This window comes from Silurus meridionalis, chromosome 11 (genome assembly GCF_014805685.1).
Source record: "Silurus meridionalis isolate SWU-2019-XX chromosome 11, ASM1480568v1, whole genome shotgun sequence".
Taxonomy (NCBI): domain Eukaryota; kingdom Metazoa; phylum Chordata; class Actinopteri; order Siluriformes; family Siluridae; genus Silurus; species Silurus meridionalis.
In genome coordinates, this window is record NC_060894.1 from 8,835,773 (window position 1) to 8,857,887 (window position 22,115).

The window sequence follows — 22,115 nt, forward strand, 5'->3', positions numbered from 1 at the left end:
GGAGGTCCTTTTGAGAATTGCTGTTTAAAGAAGAGATCTGCTCTTTGTATCCTTCTGGATGCTGCTCCTGCTACTAATTTGCGCATGCTGTAATCACAGGACAGGGATGGCACTTTTTTGGGGAGGCTTATAATCTATCAGCAGCAGTGAAGGTCAGAATGAACAGCATCCCAGTCGCCATTATCTGTGCTTGTTACGCTCTGCCGTGATTAACAGCAGTTAACCCGATCTCAATGGAGGCTTTGTGTTGGCTGACTTGTCATTTGTGCTCCTGGTCCCTTTACGGGGCAAAAGAGCACGATTGCAGGATTGAAGCGATAAGCACATCGCTCCTGGTACGGTTTGCGGCAGGTCATGCAGAAAGCCTTCATTAGGAACACGCGGTAGCTAGCGTGGCAAATGTCGGCCATGGCGCCTGTAAAATTAGCCCCAGCGAGCATGGCCCAGTTATGCACTTTCCAGCTCCTCGGACCCTGGAGACCGAAACGTCGAGATGTGGCTGTGCTTGAATGTGCTGAGTACAGGCTTGGAAAACATGCTACTGACAACACACGTAAGGAAATGCGAAACATAGGGAAAAAAGTGCCGCCGCAGCAAAGATAATGGCGGGTTTTAAAAAAAAAAAAGAAAGGGCAGAGTTTCAGACTCGGGATAACCATATGTCGAAGAAAAAAAAACAGAGAAGAAAATAAAAAGCAAATTATCGAGTTACGGCGTAAAAAAGCAGAAATAAACACATGGCTCTCCAGACTCTCATTTAGAATTTTCATTTAAAACAAGGCACGATGGCAAAACGAGACTGAGAGACGATGTGAGAAAACATGAATCAAGTATAAAAGAGCTGCATCACATGTGGCGCACTTCACGGGGTTTTTCACATCCTTTCTGCACGTTTTTTTTTTGCGTCCCCAAAACGCATCGCACAACATGACTTTTATTTAGCACCTCATTTGACAGATGTGTTGGGGAGAAGGAAAAAATAGTTTCAATTCTGACACACGTTTAGTGAAGGCTTGCACTAATGGCCTGTGTGTCAGTTTAAGGATCTGTTTGTGTACATAAACCAGGACAAAGATTTATGAAGGGAATTATAAAAATCAATCCCGGGCATCTTTGTCATTCAGTTTCTTGAAGGAAATGGGAACGAGGACATGGCAGCGGTGCTTTATCTCAGGCCGAGAAGTGATGCAGTCCAGATGCAGAGTCTGTAGATTACAAGAAAAAGAAGAAGGCTGAGCAGACCCTCAGTGTAACCTCTGCGACACACACGCACACGTCTCACGGGAGGCCTGTTAAACATTAGAGCCTCTCTTCTCGTTTACTTCGTCCCAAAAGCTAACCGAGCATTTCCCTCCGAACGGCTTTGACATTCCCCATAAAGCACCTGCTGGCAGTAATAAGTGGCCTTAGGTTTTTGTGCAGTACACGAACTACAATCAGCCCGAACAGGCCACCACCCTACGGCAGCGTTGCTCTAATTACACAACCTTATCCGACTGGCCTGTAGCACGTAAAAAACCTCTGCGAATCACAATCACCATTCGACAGCGCTGACTTTAGGGTCCGGCCCGAACACCAACAATGTCCTCTTATCATCATAATGGAAAGCAGAAAGCAGTTAGACATGGTGGGGGTGGTGGGGTACGAGGACATGGGGACCTCAAAGTAGTGGAACGAATGTATGTTCTTTATTTAAGCCCCATAAAAACAGGAAAGCGCAAACATTTATCTGTGCTATGCTTTCATCTTTCCGTCAGCGGGGCTGAAGAATAACAGAGACAGGAGGGGTGGGTGGAAGGGGACACACGCTGATAAACTGGAGATAGGAAACTTCTCGGGTTTCCAGCCTGGGAGGCGATCGTTTGAATATTAAGCCTGCCTTCCTGGAAGGCGAACAGCGGTGCATATTTGTTACAGAAGTCTTTAACTCCAGTCACAGGAGTATGCATGTTAGCGTTTTAGGCTACATGATAGGACATTCGGCTATAACACTTCTATAAACTATCAACAGCAACCTGAATGTTCACAAGTGCCTTCGTTGGCCAGGTTTAAGATATGGTATTAACATGTTGGTGTTTGGAGCTGCATGAGATGCTGTTCAGCTGTGTAAAAGCCAATACAGAAGAATAAACATGCAAATTGTGTGTCGTGATCCTCATATCATCTTCATTGCAGGTCCCGTTTTATTTTAGAATGAGACTTAACACTGAACACATACTTTTTTCCCTCAACTTATGAGAATTGTCCTGACTACCTTTGCGTTAATTTTTTTTTAAATATAATTTGATGTTCCGCTTCTAGAGGGTACAGACTGATGTGCAAGCAATGTTAGCATTTTAAGCTACATGCCGAGCCTTTCTGCTGCTTTAGAAAATTTATATATAGTTATAAAATAGTTATAACACTATAAAACATATTTATTCATTTTTCCACATACATTTTTTCCACATCACAATTTTTCCTACATTTCTGAGAATTGTCAGCATGATAGCGACATTAGGATTAAATTCAGCAGCGTCAAAAATTATTTTATATAACACTGAAATCAAACAAAATTTCACAAAAATTATGTTAACAAAGTTTTAAGCTTTAACTTCTGGCATTAGCAGCTTAGCGTTTCAAGCTATTTAAACATAATAGAATATTCTGGTGTTTGGGGGCCAAGCTATTTTTCTCTTTACATGTTGAGATTTGGGGTCTGGTAGTACCATATTAACAATGTATACCCTAAGCCATCTGCTTAAAAGCAAAGTTTTACTATAACAATGGAAACTTACAAAATTCAGCTAATATTGATTTATGAGAATGAAAAGAATTGGCTTTGCTGTACAGTCTTTTTGAGTAATCATTTATTTTTATCCTTAATATAAACATCTTAACATTATAAGCATTTAAAGCTAGATAAACTATTAAGCTGCAACAGTCGCTATATAACTTTCTGACTAAACTGAATCGAAACATACTATACCATTGCAGATATATTGCAAACCATTGTCGTATTAATCTTAATCATATCATGTAGAAGTCTGAGGTTTACACCCATGCAGCCGGGAGTCAGAGAATAATGTTCAATTTGGCCAGAGCTCAAGTGTAACTCATTAGTTTAAAAAAGAAAAAGTATTAATAGTCTATACTAAGAAGCTTTGCACCAAGTAAAGATACAGATCTAAATTAAACAGACACCCCAGTAAAGTGTCCGAAGGGCATGTCAGGTGTCTGCACAAAAAGAAAAAAAAGAAAAACGAGCAAGTGAGGCGTGTTATCTCTGTGCATTAAGCAGGTTTGGGTCTGTTGAGTGAGGTGGGATGGAGAACAAATTGCTTTTAACACCACTCTGTGCCACTCAGTGATGCAATCCCTGTAGACATCTTCAAAGATTGTGTGGCGAGAGTGCCCTCGGAGGACAAGAAGAAGAAAATAAAAGCGTGGCACTTGTTTTTGGTGGCACTTCAGGCTTCAACAAAGCAACATGCAGAATGCTCTTAACCCTGTTCACCCCGCTTCTTATTAATTAGCAATCGACAATATAAACGCACAGAGCACACGGGTTAATCGTTTTGGGTTTTGCATTCTTTCGTGTCAGAATCAGCTCAGCTCAGAGAGCTCCAAGCGAAATGACAAAAGCACTCGTCATATTAGAGCTGCATTGATGACTACAAAAGAGGAGAACATACAGCATCTACTTGCACAGTATCTTTAGTGAAAGAGTGAGCATTTTACTTCAGCGAGCACTGAGCACCGAGGGTTTTCTTCATTTCCACAACAACGCTCACTGTTATGCTCGCAGTTCACCTGGTAACCGACTCTCTAACATCCATACAGCATAATAATAATAATAATAATAATATGTAAAATTATATATAATACCATGATATCAAACATAAAACAGCTCCTCGGTGACTTCTTTGCAATAGGAATACAATTGTATTTAGTGTCGACAAAATCATTACATTTATTTTATTTTGTGATTCAATATATAAATGTAAATGTTTTTTAAAGAATTTAAAAAAGCAAATGACAAAGTATGAAAATATTGCATATTGTAATAATAGTAAATACAATTAAGTAAAAAAAAAAGGCATCACAATATGCCCCTCATCATACATCAAACCCTGCATGTACTCCTACTCAGAATCTGCCTGTAAAAAAAGAAACATATAAACAGTAGTAGTATATTTTATATACAGTATTATTTATAACCAGGTCTTATCTACAAAAGGGAAGCCTGTCCCTCTACACTTTGGCCCCAAAAAGAGGCCTCTTAACTGGTAATTCCTCTCACATCTCCCTCCACATCCTGGTCACAATTACCCTCTTCACTGAGAGTAAAGACCATCAATTACCTTCCTCTGATCCAAGCCTGTAATTGGGAGCCTAGGAGCCTCGTTGAAGATCCTGCGTAAGCGAATGAAAAACAGTGAGCTGTTTGGGTTTGGATTTCACAGCGAGAGCCTGTGTTTTTTTTTTTCTCCACGCAATCATAACACAGGTGCGATACAGATAGAACTGTTTCATGTAGCGCCATTCTCATAAAGAAAAAAGTGCCATGGTGTGTATGAATGAAGACGTAAGAGTCATTACAGATAGAGAGAAAGAGAGAGAGCTATTGGCAGTGATGACAGACAGGTCAGTCACTTCCGAACTGGAATTCGCATGAAGTGTTGCTACTTGTGCCGGCCTCCGCTAATGGACTGCTAATAGAACTGAAGGCTTGCACTTTGATGCCTTCCCTGTAGTTACGCCAGTGACAGTGGGTGATTAATTGCACTCGGTCCTTCTCTCAGCTCCAATTTTTTTTTTTATATTCCCCCTAACAAAGACCTGAGGAAAAGGAGGAGGTGGCTGTCACTGCATTTGCCTTTTGGCTGCCTAACCTACCTGCACAGCTGGGTGAAGAAACAGCTAGGTTAATACATCTCGACTCCTTGTGTGACGTCAGGACAGAGAGTTGCAACCTCAGCAAGCCATTTTTCACAGTAATTATCACTTAAAAAGGTAAATAAATAAAAAATTCTCCTCAGTACGAGTACGAGCGAGCCATGCTCCCACTCACACAATTAACTCACTGAGAAATTTCTGATCATTCTCCTATTGCAACAACCATAGTCCCCCTAAACCCTGTGAAAAAAAAGGTCCTATATCATTTTTAAAGCATTACCTATGCCAGGTCATTGCATGATAGACTTTTCTCGCAGACAATGCCGCCTTTGTGCGTCGCGCTGTAACCTTAGCAGTGCCCTAGAGACGCCAACGTTCTGCAACAAGGGAAGTAGTTGAAGCAATAATATGATAGGAATAACATTCTTGCTCGCTCGGATGTTCTTACACTTAGTGAGGTTTATATATATATATATATATATATATATATATATATATATATATATATATATATATATATATATATATGTGTGTGTTTATATATATACATATATGTTTGTGTATGTGTTCGTGTCCTTGTAATATTTTCAGCGCAATCAGTAAACAAAGCTCAGGGAGCAAATCTCAGCACCAGAAAAAGAGTAGAGGAAAAAGTGAACTCATGTTGCGACTCTGTGGCTTTTTGACTTCGGGTTCAGCTTTCTGTGGTTGGTGCGAGTTCCGAGGACAAAAACAAGGAGTCCTTGTGTGCAGCGTTACATGCACAACTTTCCCTGATGGTTTCATAGGAGTGTGATGAACAACGGAAGAAATAACCGGATCGATCCAGATTTCCACAGCTTTAGCAACAAAGCATACTTTTTACAAGTAGGATTTAGACACATTTGGCATCTGCAGATTTTACGGCGGATCTACAATATTCAAACAGACAGACAGCCCAAAACCCTCACCTTATTCCAAAGGAACAGAGAAAAACATTACGGTTAAGAGAGTCTCAAAGATACACAGAAATTTTCCGACTCCCTCTTGACTTGCCCTTTGACATGGCGTTCATTTAGATGCAGATAATTCAGCTAGTCCGTTATTTTACTCTTCAATCAATCATTCTTTATTCTCTCTCTCTCTCTCTCTCTCTCTCTCTCCACAGCAAGCTGGAAACCCTAGTGTCAGGAGATAACTGAGACAATCTGGGATTGCACGCTTCAGTTTCTGAGCCACTGTAAACTGGATTCGGGCCACTTGATTATAACAAGTGTATTAGAGTAAAATTTGAGGGGTGAGGGAAAATGAGGAGCAGTGGGGGTAGAAAAGAGCAAGGGAAATCTTGAGTTAGGAGGTGATGGCGGTTCAAGAAATCCACTCAACATCATAAATGACTTGGGATTTTGGAATATGCACTAAAAAACCAACCCTGTGGCCCATTAATTAGGTGCAAACAATGTTTTCCTGTGAATATTGACTTCTTAATGGACACAAAGCTGCCTGGTTCATGTTTCCTTTATAGTCAATGCCACTGGGTCAGGAATGGAGGGATTATGTCATCCTGCAGTGTCCTTCAGAAACCGAAGCCGGGCAGCCTCCTTCCTTTCCCATGTTATGCATTAAACATGCAAACCTTTCTAGAAATATCTGTCTTTTCCCTTCCCTTACAAAACGTTACCCATCTTAGTGATTTTTTTTTTTAACACTCTTAGCTCAGCGGTTATTCATTTTCATATTGAATTTTGAACGCATTGTTGGGTTTTGGAGGATAAAATGGAATTGGACAGGACAACAGGAGCATTGTGTAAACCCAACAACCCCCACCCCTTTTCCCAACCACTTCGTTGTCCTGGATTTGGTCGGCCATAATTGCATTCTCTTTGTGATCGTCATCACTACTAGATCAGCTACTTCAACTGAGCAAATAAATACATACATACATACACAAACACTGGACCTGTCTAAGAGCTTCACTCAGAAAGAGTTTGAGACTCTGTCAAACATTTGCCCAAGTGCAGATTTAAGCAAACTGGCCGTTAATGGAAGGAGAAGGGTCTTCACATTGTCTCAAACACTGACAATATGACAAACTGTTTACTCAGATAACAATCAACTCTTAAACGAAAACCTAGCGGCTCCTTGCTGCTTCTTCTTCAAGTGCCAATGAATGAGGAAATGTAGGATTCATGTCTTAACGTGACATCTGGAACACAGAAAAGGGGCAGAAACTTGTACTCTGGAGCAGAAAAAAGCATGATGAGGAAAATGAGTTGAAAATGGAAAAAAAGTATAAGCACAGAGATTCAAGGGATGTGTTGTTATATCCAGCATTAAACACCAGCAACGAGCAAAAGTGATAGAACATAACACTGCCTGAGACATGAATATGAATTTCTATACGAATTTTTAAACCCACTTATGTTTTTTGATGAAGCAGGAAATGATGTTAATCTGAAGTAAGACGGGTTCCAATACTCTAAAACATCCAACGGTCTTAATACAGAAGACCATATAAACTCTTTCTGACTTAAGGGTTTGAGACCCGAAATCACCAAGAAACATGATCTCTGCATTCAGAAAGATCTATACCTCACATAAAAAAATATTTCTTTCAGTGTGAGAAGCAATGAACTGCATTTATGGGCACAAAGTCTTCTAAATTTAATACACATCCATTAAAAAACATGTTGAATCATAAGTCAATTAGTTCAGCCACTCCACTTTCCGTTTCATTTCCCAAATACAGTATAGAGAACATAGAAATAATTAAGCCTGAGTACCGTAGGAATTGAAGGTAATGATTCGGAAGCCATCACACTCATCAGTATTATTCATCACACTATGGTATTTCAAAGTTTCACCACAAACGTGTAAAAATAACAAAAAAAAAAAAAAATATATATATATATATATATATATATATAAATATATATATATATATATATATATATATATATATTTCTAATCAATCACAAAAAGTATCTAGAATTTTACTGTATAGAAATGATTGTGTGTTTGTGTATACAAAATGTGCAAACTAAGGATTTAGGACAAAAGCAAGAGCATTGAAGAGCACCATGGGGTTTATTGCAACAAAAACAACAATAATAAAATAATTTTAAAAATTAAAAAACAATTTCAGTAAGGCCATGACCTCATAATTATTTATTATTTTATATATATATATATATATATATATATATATATATATATATATATATATATATAGAAAAATTTTATAATTATTTATATTATATATATATATATATATACATATATATATATATATATATATATATATATATATATATACATATACATATATAATGTATAATGTATATGTGTGTGTGTATATATATATATATATATATATATATATATATATATATATATATATATATATGTGTGTGTGTGTGTGTGTATTAAAAATAAAAAATTATAGATAGATAGATAGATAGATAGATAGATAGATAGATAGATAGATAGATAGATAGATAGATAGATAAAAGCACGTCTTCATTAAAAAGCCAAATTGAACATGTTTTGGTGTAATAACGTTTGATCACTTGATTAACTTTAGAACGCTATATTTTATATATATATCACACACACACACACACACACACACACAAGCAGGCGCGCACCCCGTCCGCCTGTCGCTCGGCGCGCGTCTGCTGCGTTCAGGAGCAAAGCGGGTATCTGTATCTCTTACCTTGAGCTCTGCTGGTACCGGTGAAAACGGCGAGCAGTAAAATTGGTGTAATGATGCGCGGTAAGCATGCAGTCCATCGCGCAATCTTTGCACTAGTTTTCCCCATGACAGTTTCGGGAGAAATCCGCCAGCGGAGACGCATCAGACAGCTTGATTGATGTAGGAGTCGCGAGGCGCGTCAGCTCGCTCCGCTTCACCCCGAAAAAACTTTCAAAATGATCAAACGGATGCAAAACTTGTGCAGCTTGCAAACCAATCGTCGGTCGGTATTGTTCTTTTTATTATTATTATTTGGTTAAAATGCTGTTGGTGATAAGAACCTCCTGAGAAGAGCGAAACACGCCGCACCTCAAAACATCAAAATAACGCTTCAGCGTAAATTCCTTCCCAGTTCCTTCTTTCCTTCCTTCTCCTTTCTGCGTCTGATTGTTCGATCCAGCGCCGCGTAAGAAACAAGAAAAACAAAATCAGCTCATGTTCAACCGCAGAGTACGAACACGGTGAAGGTGGGACACCGAAGTTCTGCTCCTCGTTCGGTGGAACGATCTTCTGCACCTCCGAGTCAAGCGCGCGCGCCTCGCGTTCTGACCGAGTGCCGGAGCAGCGCGCGCCTCTCCACCAGCGCCATGCTGCTTCCACCAATCCAAACACGAGCATGCACATGCGCGCACGCGTTTGCACGCACACACACACACACACACACGGTGTGCAGCGGCGACGAGAAAACCCTGACGCGGATAACGCAATAACGGAGCGGAGGATCAACCTGCACATAAGCTCCATTAATTCATTACATTGAGCTTCTTTGTCCTGAATGGTATTAATCATACTGTTGTCGAAGCAAATCATGCAGACCAATAGCAACACATATGAGACATACAGAATCTTGGATCAGCATAACTAAACAAAAGACAACCTGATTATACTCTAAACATTGTCTAAGATCAGATTCAATGTAATTCATGATTCGGTCAAATTCAATGAGTTTTATCCAAAATTGATAATTTGGCAACTGCAAAATTGTGTTGTGCAACAGTGCATCATTAAAAAACAGTTGGGTGTGTGTGTGTGTGTGTGTGTGTGTGTGTGTGTGTGTGTGTGTGTGTGTGTGGGAGGGGTTGTTTGGGGCATGTGGTAGGAGGAAACTGGAGAACCAAGAGGAAATCCACACAGAACCTTAGTTCCTTAACATGGAGAACAGCCTGTGCTTAAGAAAATAGAAAACAGTACTGTTCTGACAAGGGAAAATACATGACACAATTCAGCGTTTATGTAATATTATTATGACAGTAAGGATAATCACACATTTAAATAAAGAATTTACATAAAGTGACAATTTTAGTGCAGGGGGAAAAAAAATAACGCTTGCTGAGGCGTTAGTCCCACTATTTGTACCTTTGTATCATTCACCTGGTAACACATTTACACTATTTGTGTGTGTGTGTATATATATATATATATATATATATATATATATATATATATATATATATATATATATATAAAACTATATATTTTTTGCTGTGGACTGTCTATTTGTCAAACAGCAGCTCAAGCTCAGTCATCATGCTAGTTACACTGAGCATTAAAGATCGATGGCTTTAGCTACTTGTTGACAAGATTACCATGTTTCAACATTTACAGTGGTTTTCTATTTAAAGTCATGCATGTATTTAGTTGCTAACTCAGGAAACGATTCATAGCGATATGTAGTAGCATAAAAAAAAAACAAAATACACAAAATACTCGACAATTCTCAAATATTCGAGCGTTAGCGCTAATAATTCTAAATTTGCGTTACATTTTGTTGCAATTAACCAAAAAACATGCACTTTAGAAAGTCAAAAAAGATAGCAAAAACTATCTATTATATATCTACTATTATAGTGCCAATGTTGGATTAGATTGATGGTGAGCAAGCACATAAAATGCTAACGCAGTGTGTTTAGATTTGTTTGTTTGGATGTTTATTTGATCTTTTTTAGATTTACCTCAAATGTGTGAGTGATCTGCAGCCTACTTATAACAACTGGTTTTTGTTGACCCCATTCCTCCAGAACTCTTAAGAACAGTACATTCATCAAAGTTCAACAACATTATGGTTAGTATTTCACCTCTGAGTCACAATCCATAGCACTGAGAAGAGTGGAAGAAATAAGACTCTCAGGAATCTAATCACTAAAGCCCCTCCCCCTCCCCCCACCTCTTTAAGTACATTTGCACCGCTTATCGGTGCTCTCCTGATATTCATTTAGCTAGGCTAATTGCAGAAAACCTGCTCTCGGGTCACAAGGCAAAATCGATAATTATGGCAGGAAGAGAAGCACAAGCCTAGATAACCTGAGTATGCAGATTTTTGTTCCCCAGGCCTTGGTGCCTGTTGTCTAGAGCTGTGATAACAAGAGGTGTGTCTTGCAATATCACCTCATCAATCGTCCCTATATTGGGGGTACTTTACATTTTAATGGTTCAAGTAGGAGGAAATTGCTGTGTTGCATAACTGAACATACAAATTCCATCAGCTCATGGTTAAACGCTAGTGGTGTAAATAGCGAAATAACACCACGGCATAGTGTTCCAAATATCCGTGTCAGTTCATGGATTTATACTCAACATGGGTGTTGTTTCAAACCTGAAATAATCGAATGCTGAGTAAGTGTGTTCCTTTTTTAAACAGCTTTTTTCCCTTCACAATTTTCAGACTTTTTCAGGATTTGCAAAGAAAATTGGTTGACCACTTTTATAAAAATGGCTCCTCAAAAGATTTTTGGATGGTTAAGGTTTCCTCAATGAATCGTTTTGGACGGTTAAGGGTTCCTCAATGGATTTCTAACAATGTTAAGGTTTCCTCATTACATTTTGGAATGGTCTAAAAGAATGGAAATCATATTCCAATTTTAAAACATTGGACAGCTATACCTTTAACACCTTTTGTTTTTTTTGATTGATACTTAAATGGTTAACAGTCCCTCAAAGGATGTTGGACAAGTCTAACACAATGAGAACCACATACAATTGCTAACAAAACTTAGTTTGAAGAAATACATTTTGGAAAAAGGTTTATATGATAAATCCTTGAATGTTTAATAGTTCCTCAATAAATCTTGGAATGGTTAAAGGAATATTTGGATCTTTGAGGATTTTGAGTGTAATCGAAGGATACTCATGCTGAGGACAACAAAACATTGTTTTTAGAGCCACATTTTTTTTTGGAAATAAAAAGGTGTCTAGGATGGTTAATGGTTCCCCACTGGATGTTTGGATGGTTAATGATTCCATGATGGCTCGTGGGATTGTCTAACAGAAAAGTATCCACCTGATAATGATCACAAAACTATGTTTGAACAGCTAAACTGCATCTACACAAAAGAGATACTCAGTTGGTCCTTGCAGGGTTAAATGTTCCTCAATGTACCAAGTTAGTCTAACTGAATAGGAGCCATGTCTTAATGCTAACAAAACATTGTTTTAACAGTTACACTTGTAGAAAAATGGTTTCTTAATAGATCTTTAGATTGTTCAGAGCTCCTTAATGGGTTTTTGGATGGGAGCCACATGTTAATGTTAGCACAGTTTTGTTTGCACTATTTTATATTTATATTTTAAAAAAGCACCTCCCCGAGGATCTTTAGATTGTATATATTGTTAGGGCTTGCTTAAGAGATTCTACTTGGAACTTCATCTTAGAGGAACGTCTTTGGTTGCAAGTTTTAATATTCACAAAAATGTTAAGACGCTGAATCAAACCTTTGGCATAAACTCAAATTTGCTGGAAGCAACATGAATGTATAACTTATTTTAAATTGAACTGTTATATCTTGGGTTTGAGGTGGTAAAATGTGTTTTTCTAAAAGCCAGAGGTAAACATGAAGTTGTTGCATTGCTGCTTCAGTGTTCTGGGGGTTCTGTTTGGATTCTGAACTTTGTGTATTGTTGGCTGATGATTGTCTCAAGGTTTCCCTAATATTTTCTAAAACATGGTGGTGAATTGGTGAGTTTGCATGGTGTACTGTGACGGACCAGAATCCCATCCCAAGGTCAAGTCTAGAAGCCATCCTTAGCTGGGAATAGGTTTAGGATTCACTTTGACAATTACCAATGCATGAATTAATGAATACAAGCCAAATATTAGCATTAAAAATTAACTATGGTTGGTATTATTGCTTATGCTGACATAGTTTTAGCCAAATAAAAGTTTCCAGGTATTTCTGAGGCACCAGCCCCGATTTTTATGGATAAGAAAGATTATGCAAAGCCTAGAATTTGAACTGACAGCCGTCACTAGTAAGCTTCTACTGTCCAGCATTTGGTACACAGCACATGATGTTCTCTTTTGCTGAACCAAAAGGCCCTGTGCTGCTTCAGCAATTCCTGATGGATAGCTTTAATGTCTGCCAGGCCTATCAAGTACACAAAAATCAAAAGCCCATAAAATCAAAGCCACAACTAGCTATTGTATTATGTATAAGTCACGACATGACACTCTTTGATGCTGGACATGTTCACCAGACAAGTTCTCCCGCCAGCTTTTTTTTTTTTTTTTACATATTAGCCAGTGGAGCTCCAGCATGCCCTCAGATCGGAGATCCTCCTTTCTCGCCGTATAAATGCCGTGCTTCCTTTAATCTTCATAAGTGACAACTCCAAAAGCACATTTACACACAAAGACGGGTGTTATCATGGGTGGTCTGCTCGTATAATGCTAGACCTGGTACTCTGAGTGCAGAATACATCAAGTTCCTCTGTGGTGGTTTCCATGGTTATGCCACGAAATGGCTAAGCTATTCCTTTTAATTAAAACTTCAGGAACGTGCATATGGGATGTTTGAACTTTTAAAAATGAAGTAGATTTCACATTTTGCTGTAAAAATCTGTCAGAGAGCTTTCCTAATAACACTTGCTTTGAGCTATGTAGGTTGCCTTCTGTGCATCTGGTTAGGGAACATTTTATACAAACAATGTATAAAAGTGACTTCTGAAGGAAATTGTTCTCATTTAAATCTATTGTAATTCTACATATACATTTCTAGGTATTATTTGAGAATAATTCTTTGTAGGCCAAATAATGAATCTTTAACTATTTGAAAGGCACTTTTAGTTTTACTTTCAACATTTCAATAAGTATTGAAGGTCTTTTGAGTTTCAAATAAATCATGAAGCTTTTAAGAAAATATTTTACCACCAGTCAGCAAGTCTTTTATTTCTCTTGTATTGCAGTAATTTTCCAGGTGGATGCAAGTGCAAACTGACTTTATTGAGACAAAGCATGAAGCACTAAGGCAAGAAAACAAACTACATACAACCAGGGTGAGAGGCAACAATAAAGACCAAGACAAGAAACAGGTGTGTGCAATTCATGACAAGTGAAGTCATGTGGCACACAGGGAGGCAAATTGGTTGATGGGAGACGTAAGTCCATTGGCATATGCCTGACAAAGGCATTGTTTTTTTTTTGTTTTTTTTATAATAAATTGTCTGATAGCTGGATTTTAATTTTATGTTCTTAAATTAGTAGTATAATAAAAATGGCATTTAGCAGACACCCTTATCCAGAATGACATTTAAGGGCCCTGATCAAAGGCCCAGAAGTGTCAGCATGGTAGTGCTGAGATTTGAACTCAAAACCTTGTTTCCCAAATCCCAACCTTAACCAATCTTACCACAGTTAATCTCTTACCATATTTGTGAAACAATCAGCACAAATACAGAGTCTGTATCTAAAAAGTAGTTTAATTTACTATTATTAATTTATATAAGTATTACTTTTTGTTATCTGTAAATGCTTTATTATCACCCTACATATTTCTTGTTTTGGCTGGTAAACTCTTATATAATTCAATAAATGTATATATGAAAAATAATTCAACCCTAAAGGTTAGAACAAAAAAAGGCTCAACCAACAATACATCAGAACAACAGTGAACCTGGCAACCTTGTGCTTAATGAAAAAAAAAAGGTTTCGGGAGCATTTTATGTATATAGAGTATGATCTCATTAAAACACTGCTATTTAAATTAGGGGTTAAGCAACACAATGTTTTTGACATAGCCGAACTCTTCCTGTTTGCCTCTTGTTTCTTTATCCTGTTCTCGCCTCGTGCACTCTGTTCACACTGGTTCTTTGTAATTAGTCTTGTTAAGTCTTGGTAATCGTCAATGTCAATGTATGTGTATGCATGTATTTAAACATTGCTGGAGTTTCGACACTCATGTACTCATCCCCCCAAAACTAACCTCATCCAATTTCAAATCACCCAAACACAACCAGTGCTGGACGAAGTACACAAACCACGAGTTCAAGTACAAATGCTCTATGTAAAATATTACTTCAGTAAAAGTAAAAGTGCTCCCTTTAAACTTTCACTTGAGTAAAAGTAATGTTACTCTTAGCACACCAATTAATAGAATGATAGTAATGAGTCAAACACTGATTGATATGTAAAATTATCATGAGCTCAAAGGCATCTTTTCAACTACTAAAAAAGACGGCACAAATAAGGCCACAGGTGTTGTGGCAAGAGTCAGGCATGGTGGCTTGCTGTGTGCTTGAGCAGTTAAGTATTTATCCACTCATAAATAAAAAGGAACAACTGATTTTTCCAAATGTAGTTCAGTAAAAAGTACAATATTTGATTGAAATGTAATGAAGCTAAAGTAAAATTGTCCCCAAAATGAAATACTTCAGTAAAGTTCAAATACATGAAAAAGTTACTTATGTATTGTAACGATTTACCTTTACTTAGTTACAGTCCACCAATGAACACATTATCCACACTCAGAGACTTTGACATGTCCCTCCGTGTCAGCACATCTTAGAGAACATCTGAAGAGACTTAAAAGTAGTGATAGAAACTGATAGAACTCCTCAGACTGTCATTATTGAAAGACAATGTGAGATATCAAATCATGCTCACTATGCTGGAGGGTTTAATAAAAAACCCTTCTGAATCTTAACTTTTATTTAAATGTTCACCAAACAGTGCAGAGAAAAAGGTCAAATCTTTAGATAGATGTTTAGATGGTTAAGGGTTTCTCAGTAAATCTTTGGCTTGTAAATGTGTCCTAAAGGGTTTTTTAGGATCCAAAGGAAGTCACAGTCTTTATTGCGTCTCACTGGCTGATCCAAAGCAATGACACTGAAGACTCCTTTCAAAAATGCTATGTAAACCTCTGCTTATATAAACTTATTTTCTCACAATTCACATTTTTTTTAAAGTGTGTTTATGTGGATCAGTGGCCACTTAAGTCATTACTATAGAGAATAACATATACATATAAACTTTGATATAAATTTATTTAAATAATTCCTTGAAAGATCTATAGATGGTTATGGGTTCCTTAATAAATCTTTGGACATTAATGTTTCCTAAGGGATTCTTTAGGAACCACAAGTAGCCATATGGAATTGTTGATCCAGAGTGTGTGAACAGCTACAAAGAAAAGACAAAGATGGTTCTTTAACAGTAGTTAAAGCTTCCTCAGCATAGGTACAATTTATAGAATAGAATAGCCTTTATTTGTCACATATACATTACAGCACAGTGAAATTTTTTCTTCTTCCCATATCCCAGCTTGTTTGGAAACTGGTGTCAAAGTGCAGGGTCGGCCACAATGCAGCCCCACTGGAGCACGGAGGGTTAAGGGCCTTGCTCAAGAGCCCAAAAGTGGCAGCTTGGTGATACTGGGGCTGCCTTCGAGTAGAAGCCTACATTGGAAGTTTAGCCTTTAGATTGTTTGCAATTTTTACCCTTCTCATTATTTGCCTCCTTGCCAGTTCTATTTGTTGATTGTTGCACAAATACAAAACCCAGATTTCATAGTTTACATCTCTGTGTTTCCTGAGTTTTGTTTGTTCTAATGCATACAATTATGGATGTTGTATCGTCATGATCCCTGCCGTGCTAAGTCATTTTGCCAATTATGACAATGATTATGGTATTTCAAGAAATATAATCAAAGCTGACTTTCACGTGAACTTAATTGTTCATGCTGAGTTTCAGGCATGTTGTACTTTTTACCTTTTATGGTAATTTAATGTTGTTGAACAAGTTAGTTCCTGTTATGTTGAACAGCTATAAACAGTTGTTCCATCACAGCCCTCTCTCTCTCTCTCTCTCTCTCTCTCTCTCTCTCTCTCTCTAGTAAAAAACCTAAGTGAGATGACACTGAACGTCTCATGCAACCTCAATTCCAAAAGTGGTTGGGATGCTGTGTAAAAATTTACAAAATAATGCAAATTTTTACTGTTTAAACTGAAGAAATGTTCCATTTTAAGGAAAAAAAGAGATCATTATATTTCTGATGGCTGCAACACATAAAATAAAGGGGAACAGGGGAACAATAGGCTAGGAAAGTAAGTGTCACTAAAAAGATACAGCTGGGGGAACATTTTGCAACAAATTAGGTTAACTTCCAACAGTCTAGTTACATAATTAGGTGTAAAAAGTGTATATTAAAGATGCAGAATCGCTCAGAATTAAAGATGGGCAGAAGCTAACCAATTTCGGTCTATGATTTGTGGAAAAATTTCAAAATAATGTTCTTCAAAATAAAATTATGAGGAGTTAAGATATTTCATCATCTCCAGTAAATTATATCATCAAAAGTTTCTGAGAATCTGGAGAAATCTCTGGGCACAAGAGAAAAGGGTGAAAATGAATATTGGATGCATGTAATCTTTAGGCCCTCAGGTGGCACTGCATTAAAATTAGGCATGATTCTGTAATGGAAATCACTGCATGGATTTAGAAACACTTTAAGACATCACTGTCTGTTAACACAGTTTACAGTAACATTCACAAAAGCAGGTTTAAAGCTCTATAATGCAAAGAAGAAGTCATATGTGAACATGATCCAAAAATGCTGCAGTCTTCTATGGGCCAAAGCTAATTTATTATGGACTGAGGCAAAATGGAAAACTGTTCTGTGGTCTGACAAAACCTTCAAAAACTCACATATCTGATGGTATAGGGTACATTAGTACCTATGGAATAGGCTGATCACACATCTGGAAGGGCACCATTAATGCCGAATGGTATATACATGCTTTAGAGCAACATTTGCCTCATTACAGACTTTATGTCTTTTTCAGGAAATGACTTGCATATTTCAGCAAGACAATACTATATATAATATTTTACAGCATGGCTACATGCTTGACTGGCTTCCTGCAGTGCAGACAGTTCACTATTTAAAACATTTGGCACATCATGAAATAAAAATTATGACAAAGAAGACCCAGGACTGTTGTACAGCTAGGACCCTGTATCAGATACAAATGGGACAACATTCCTCTCCCAAAACTACAGCAACTGGTTTCCTCAGGTCACAGCTGTATATGGACTATTGTTAAAAGAAGAGAGGATGCTACACAATGGTAAACAAGGCCCTGTCCCTGTGTTGCAGCCATTCATTAAAAATTTCTCTATATTCCTTCAGTTTCAATATTTGATATATTTTTTATGTTGTGAAAATATAAGTTTATGAGCTTTTCAAATTATTGCATATTGCATATTGCATATTTCTCTTTTTCGTTACATTTTATACAACATCCCAATTTTGGGGGGAATTGGGGTTATAAATGTTAAAGGTCCCTTTTCATAAAGCCTCAGGTCTATGTTTTTTATTGTTGTTGTTTTTATGAAATATGTTGGTTTTTCCGCTTGTTTTATGTGCCATATGAGGCCTTTAAAAAAGCGAGAACTGACCAGTGCTCTTCAATACACTTTTAACGCACCCTTTAGTGACCTGTTGGCTTTCTAAACCTTTAAAAAAGCTCCCTGAAGAGAACACACACACACACACACACACACACACACACACACACACACACACACACACACACACACAGAGGAGAGTGCACCACATTTTGTCGAGTTAATGCTCTGCTTTGCTTCCAAACTTGCGAGGTGACTCTTGACATAATTTCCTCTGCTTAGTGTTGCCAATAAGAAGGGGTATAGAATGCTGTGCATTAAAGGCAGGGCTCTTTATCCTGTCTTCTTCTTCTAGTGCAAATTTTTACTTTTATATATCCTTGTAGCAGACGTGTGCATTGAAGGTTGTGTGTCCTAAAGGGTAACGGCAGAGTGCTATATTCTGCATACCTTATTGTGTGTGAATACAAAGAGTGAGGATACTATAGGATATATAGTTTACATGCGAGTAAAATATAGATAATAATATGAAGAGTGTAGCTATTATTGTAAAAAAAACATACATGTGTTATCAAATAAAAGACAAAATAATCATTGGAAATTTGCTGTGGTATAAAAAAGGAGTAAAACACTGTGACTTTATAGTTATAGCATATTTGTTTAGTATAAAATTGCAATATTAATGAATATCTTGTTCATGCTCTGTTTATTTTTTTAATTACTTGTGCTACTCAGTTACAATGATCTTAGAATTGTCTAACAAAATCTTTTAGAAAAAAACATTCACACTTGAAAGTTATGAACCATTTACAAAGGTCAAGGTTTATACCTACTTGGAAAGTTCCCGGTGGAGAATCTGGCAGAGAAGACAAGAGAGAAACAGGTTCTGCTAGTGGACCCAGACTTTCAGACTCAGACAGTTAATCCTTTAGTGTCCCAGCTTATTATACACTGCTTCACCTTAAGCGTATTATCCAGTAACTGAAACTAATAATGAAGGGGTGCAGACTGGAATGTAAAATCATGACAGGTTCTGAGATTTGCAGGAGTTAAATGCATTGCAGTGAATAAGCAACTAATTATGAGCTTCACAATGTATTCTAGCACAACATCAGAAAACTCCAGGACAGTCTCCGAAAGGAGTTCAAGATGTGCTCAGTGTATAAGGAGGTCACACTAAATACCCATTTTTATATACAACCCCAGTTTTCACAGATTGGTAAATCTTTACTCTGGAGAGACTCTGCCTCTCTAAGATACTCTTTTTAAACTTACTGACCTGCTGCCAATTAACATAACTGGGTGCTAAAATGTTCCTCCAGTTGTTTCTCTTTAGTAACACTTACTTTACTGGCTTTATTGCACCTGTTATACGTTTCCTGAGCCATGTTACAGCCATCAAATTCAAAATTACTTCATTTTTTCCCCCCCTAATATGGTATATTTCCTTAGTTAAAACATTTGATATGTTTCTATGCCCTATAAATTAATTTAAAAAAATAAAGGGGGTTTATAAGATTTTATAAGAAACATTGCCTTTTGTTTTATTCAACATTTTCGCAGCATCCTCATTTTTTTGGAACCGGGGAGAATGACAGAAAGAATGGCAGAAAATCCCCCAATCCAAGTGTGTAAAGCGTGTTAAGGCTCTAATTGCTGCCAAAGGTGCTTCAACTAAGTAGGGTCTGAATACTTATGTACATGTGATATTTCAAACAAAAACAAATTAAAGCCATTTCTAGAATTCATTGTATACATATTATACACTCTATTGTCTTCCAGAAAGAAAATATTAAAACGTATTCAATTTAATGACTAGAAGATGGATTGCTAATTTGGCCTGTATTTAAATGAAAGTGTAATTTAGCTTGATGTTCTCATCAGCTCTTTTTATTTTTTAAAGAAGCAAACAATGATGTTGAGTGTCTGACACCTCCCTGGCATTTTGATTTGAATTACGAGCCGTAGGGGAAATTGCTTCACTGCTGTGCCAGGGATGGGACTGTGGACACTGATTGTAAACCTAAAAAAAAAAAACTTAAAGAGGTTATTATGTGCCCAGACTTCTGACATTAAACAACAGCAGCATTCTTCGCATGCTTTATACAAACAGACTGTTGTTATATTTGTTATTCTTCTCATTCCATTTTGACCTCCTGAAGTTCTTTTCCGCTCATGCAACAAGAATGCAGTTATGTCACACTGGGATAATGTCTTAAATGATCCTCCAAATAAAAAAAAAGATGGCGTAGGTTTATTTTATGGCCCCCAGGGATGACTAAAAACAGTGGGTGCATATTGATGCATCAGATGCTGCTTAATATACACAGTGGGTTGTGAGCTCATCCGCACATTTATTGCTCTGTGAACTTATTTATTTACTACTAAAAGAAAATGTGATATGGTTTGCTAATAAAGGGTGAGGAGCTAACAGGGTGCATGTACACACACACACACTTAACCTCTAGAGGGCAGAATTAAGGCTTTTTATTTAAAGCAGCTTTATTGTAAAATTTATATTCTTAAAATATATAGTCAATTCCAGCCAGAATAATATAAAGTCCCCTAAAATTGTTTCTACTTCAGTAAAGAAGTAACATATTATGTAATAGATCACTCTTCAGCCAAAATATTCTATGCTGGTTGTCAGGTTTTACTTTCAAATATCAAAAGAAGGTTTGACAGTCAAAATCTCCAGAAGGAGCACTGGTAGATTGGGTAAGATGCTTACCAGACAATTTCCTTCTAAAATTGCATAAAGTGTACCCAAGAGTGCTGATGCATTTTTTCTTTTTAGACAAAGGGTCGTCACACCAAATATTGATTTGTTTACTTCATTACTCTTTACTGGTCTTCATAGAAGCTTTTTTTATGTAGAAAGAGTTTAATTGCATTATGTTCAGAGGCATCTGTGCTTCCTTTACATGTGCCTAAGGCTTTGCACTGTATGGTATATATTTGGACAGGTTTTGAATGACAATGTATAAGCTTTGTTGCGATCATAATATGAAGAAGCTCAGCAAAATTGACTGTGTGCTATGTAATATCAAGATTGTTCAATTGGAAAATTTGGGTCAGTATATTTGGTAATTAAAGGCAGTATGTTTGGTTATGTGAGGCAGTATGTTTGGTAGTTTGGGGCAGTATGTTTAGCCATTTGAGGCTTAGCATTGTCTTGATGAAATATACAATGGTTTAAAAATGATGTTGTCTGGATGGAAGCATATGTTCCTCTAAAACTCTTCAGCATTAATAATGCCATTCCAGATGCGCAAGCTGCCGATTACGGGGCACTGATGCACCCTATACCATCATAGGTGAGATTTTTGAACTGAGCACTGATAGCAAGTGGGATGTCCACGGATGTCCAAAAACGATTTAAATTTCAATATGCCTGACAACAGGAACTTTTTCCACTTTGCCTCAGACAAAGTTTTGGCCCAAAGGAGAGAGCGACATTTCCTGATCATGTGCACATATGACTTCTTCTTTGCACGATAGATTTTGAACCTGTATTTGTGGATTACACAGTGACCTGTGTTCACAGTCAGTCATTTATTTTACTCTGGTGCATTTTATTATTTTATTTCACAAAAATCTTAAAATCTTTTATTTACTGTAGATGATGAGACAGTTAATGTATTTGCACTTTTAAGTTGTGAAATATTATTTGGAAATTGCTTCAGTATTTCTAAGTGCTGTTTTTTTGTAGGTTGGTGAACCTCTTCCCATCTTTACTTCTGAGAAAATCTGTCTCTCTAAGATCTTTTTTACACCCAATCATGTGACTGACCTGTTGCCAATTAATTTAATTAGTTCCTATTTTTTTTCCTCCAGCCGTTTCTTTCTTTAGTCACATATACTTTTCCTGTCTTTTGTCCAATTTTC

At 37.2% G+C, this 22,115-nt stretch overlaps 1 protein-coding gene and 1 long non-coding RNA gene across 3 annotated transcripts in view; one reads left to right on the top strand and one right to left on the bottom strand.

The window, feature by feature from the left end:
• unc5cb (unc-5 netrin receptor Cb) overlaps window positions 1–9,232 on the bottom strand; it is a 152,822-nt gene extending 143,590 nt beyond the window's left edge. For both annotated transcript variants that reach the window (XM_046861266.1, XM_046861264.1), the window contains exon 1: window positions 8,573–9,232. In XM_046861266.1, the coding sequence (XP_046717222.1) occupies window positions 8,573–8,714 (142 nt within the window). In that variant the 5' untranslated portion in view covers window positions 8,715–9,232. The remainder of the gene's footprint in view (window positions 1–8,572) is intronic.
• A 4,708-nt stretch (window positions 9,233–13,940) lies between these two features.
• Window positions 13,941–16,540, top strand: LOC124393834. The gene is made up of 3 exons (XR_006927390.1): window positions 13,941–13,981; window positions 15,943–16,058; window positions 16,143–16,540. It is a non-coding gene; the product is annotated as an uncharacterized LOC124393834 (long non-coding RNA).
• Window positions 16,541–22,115: the final 5,575 nt, after the last annotated feature.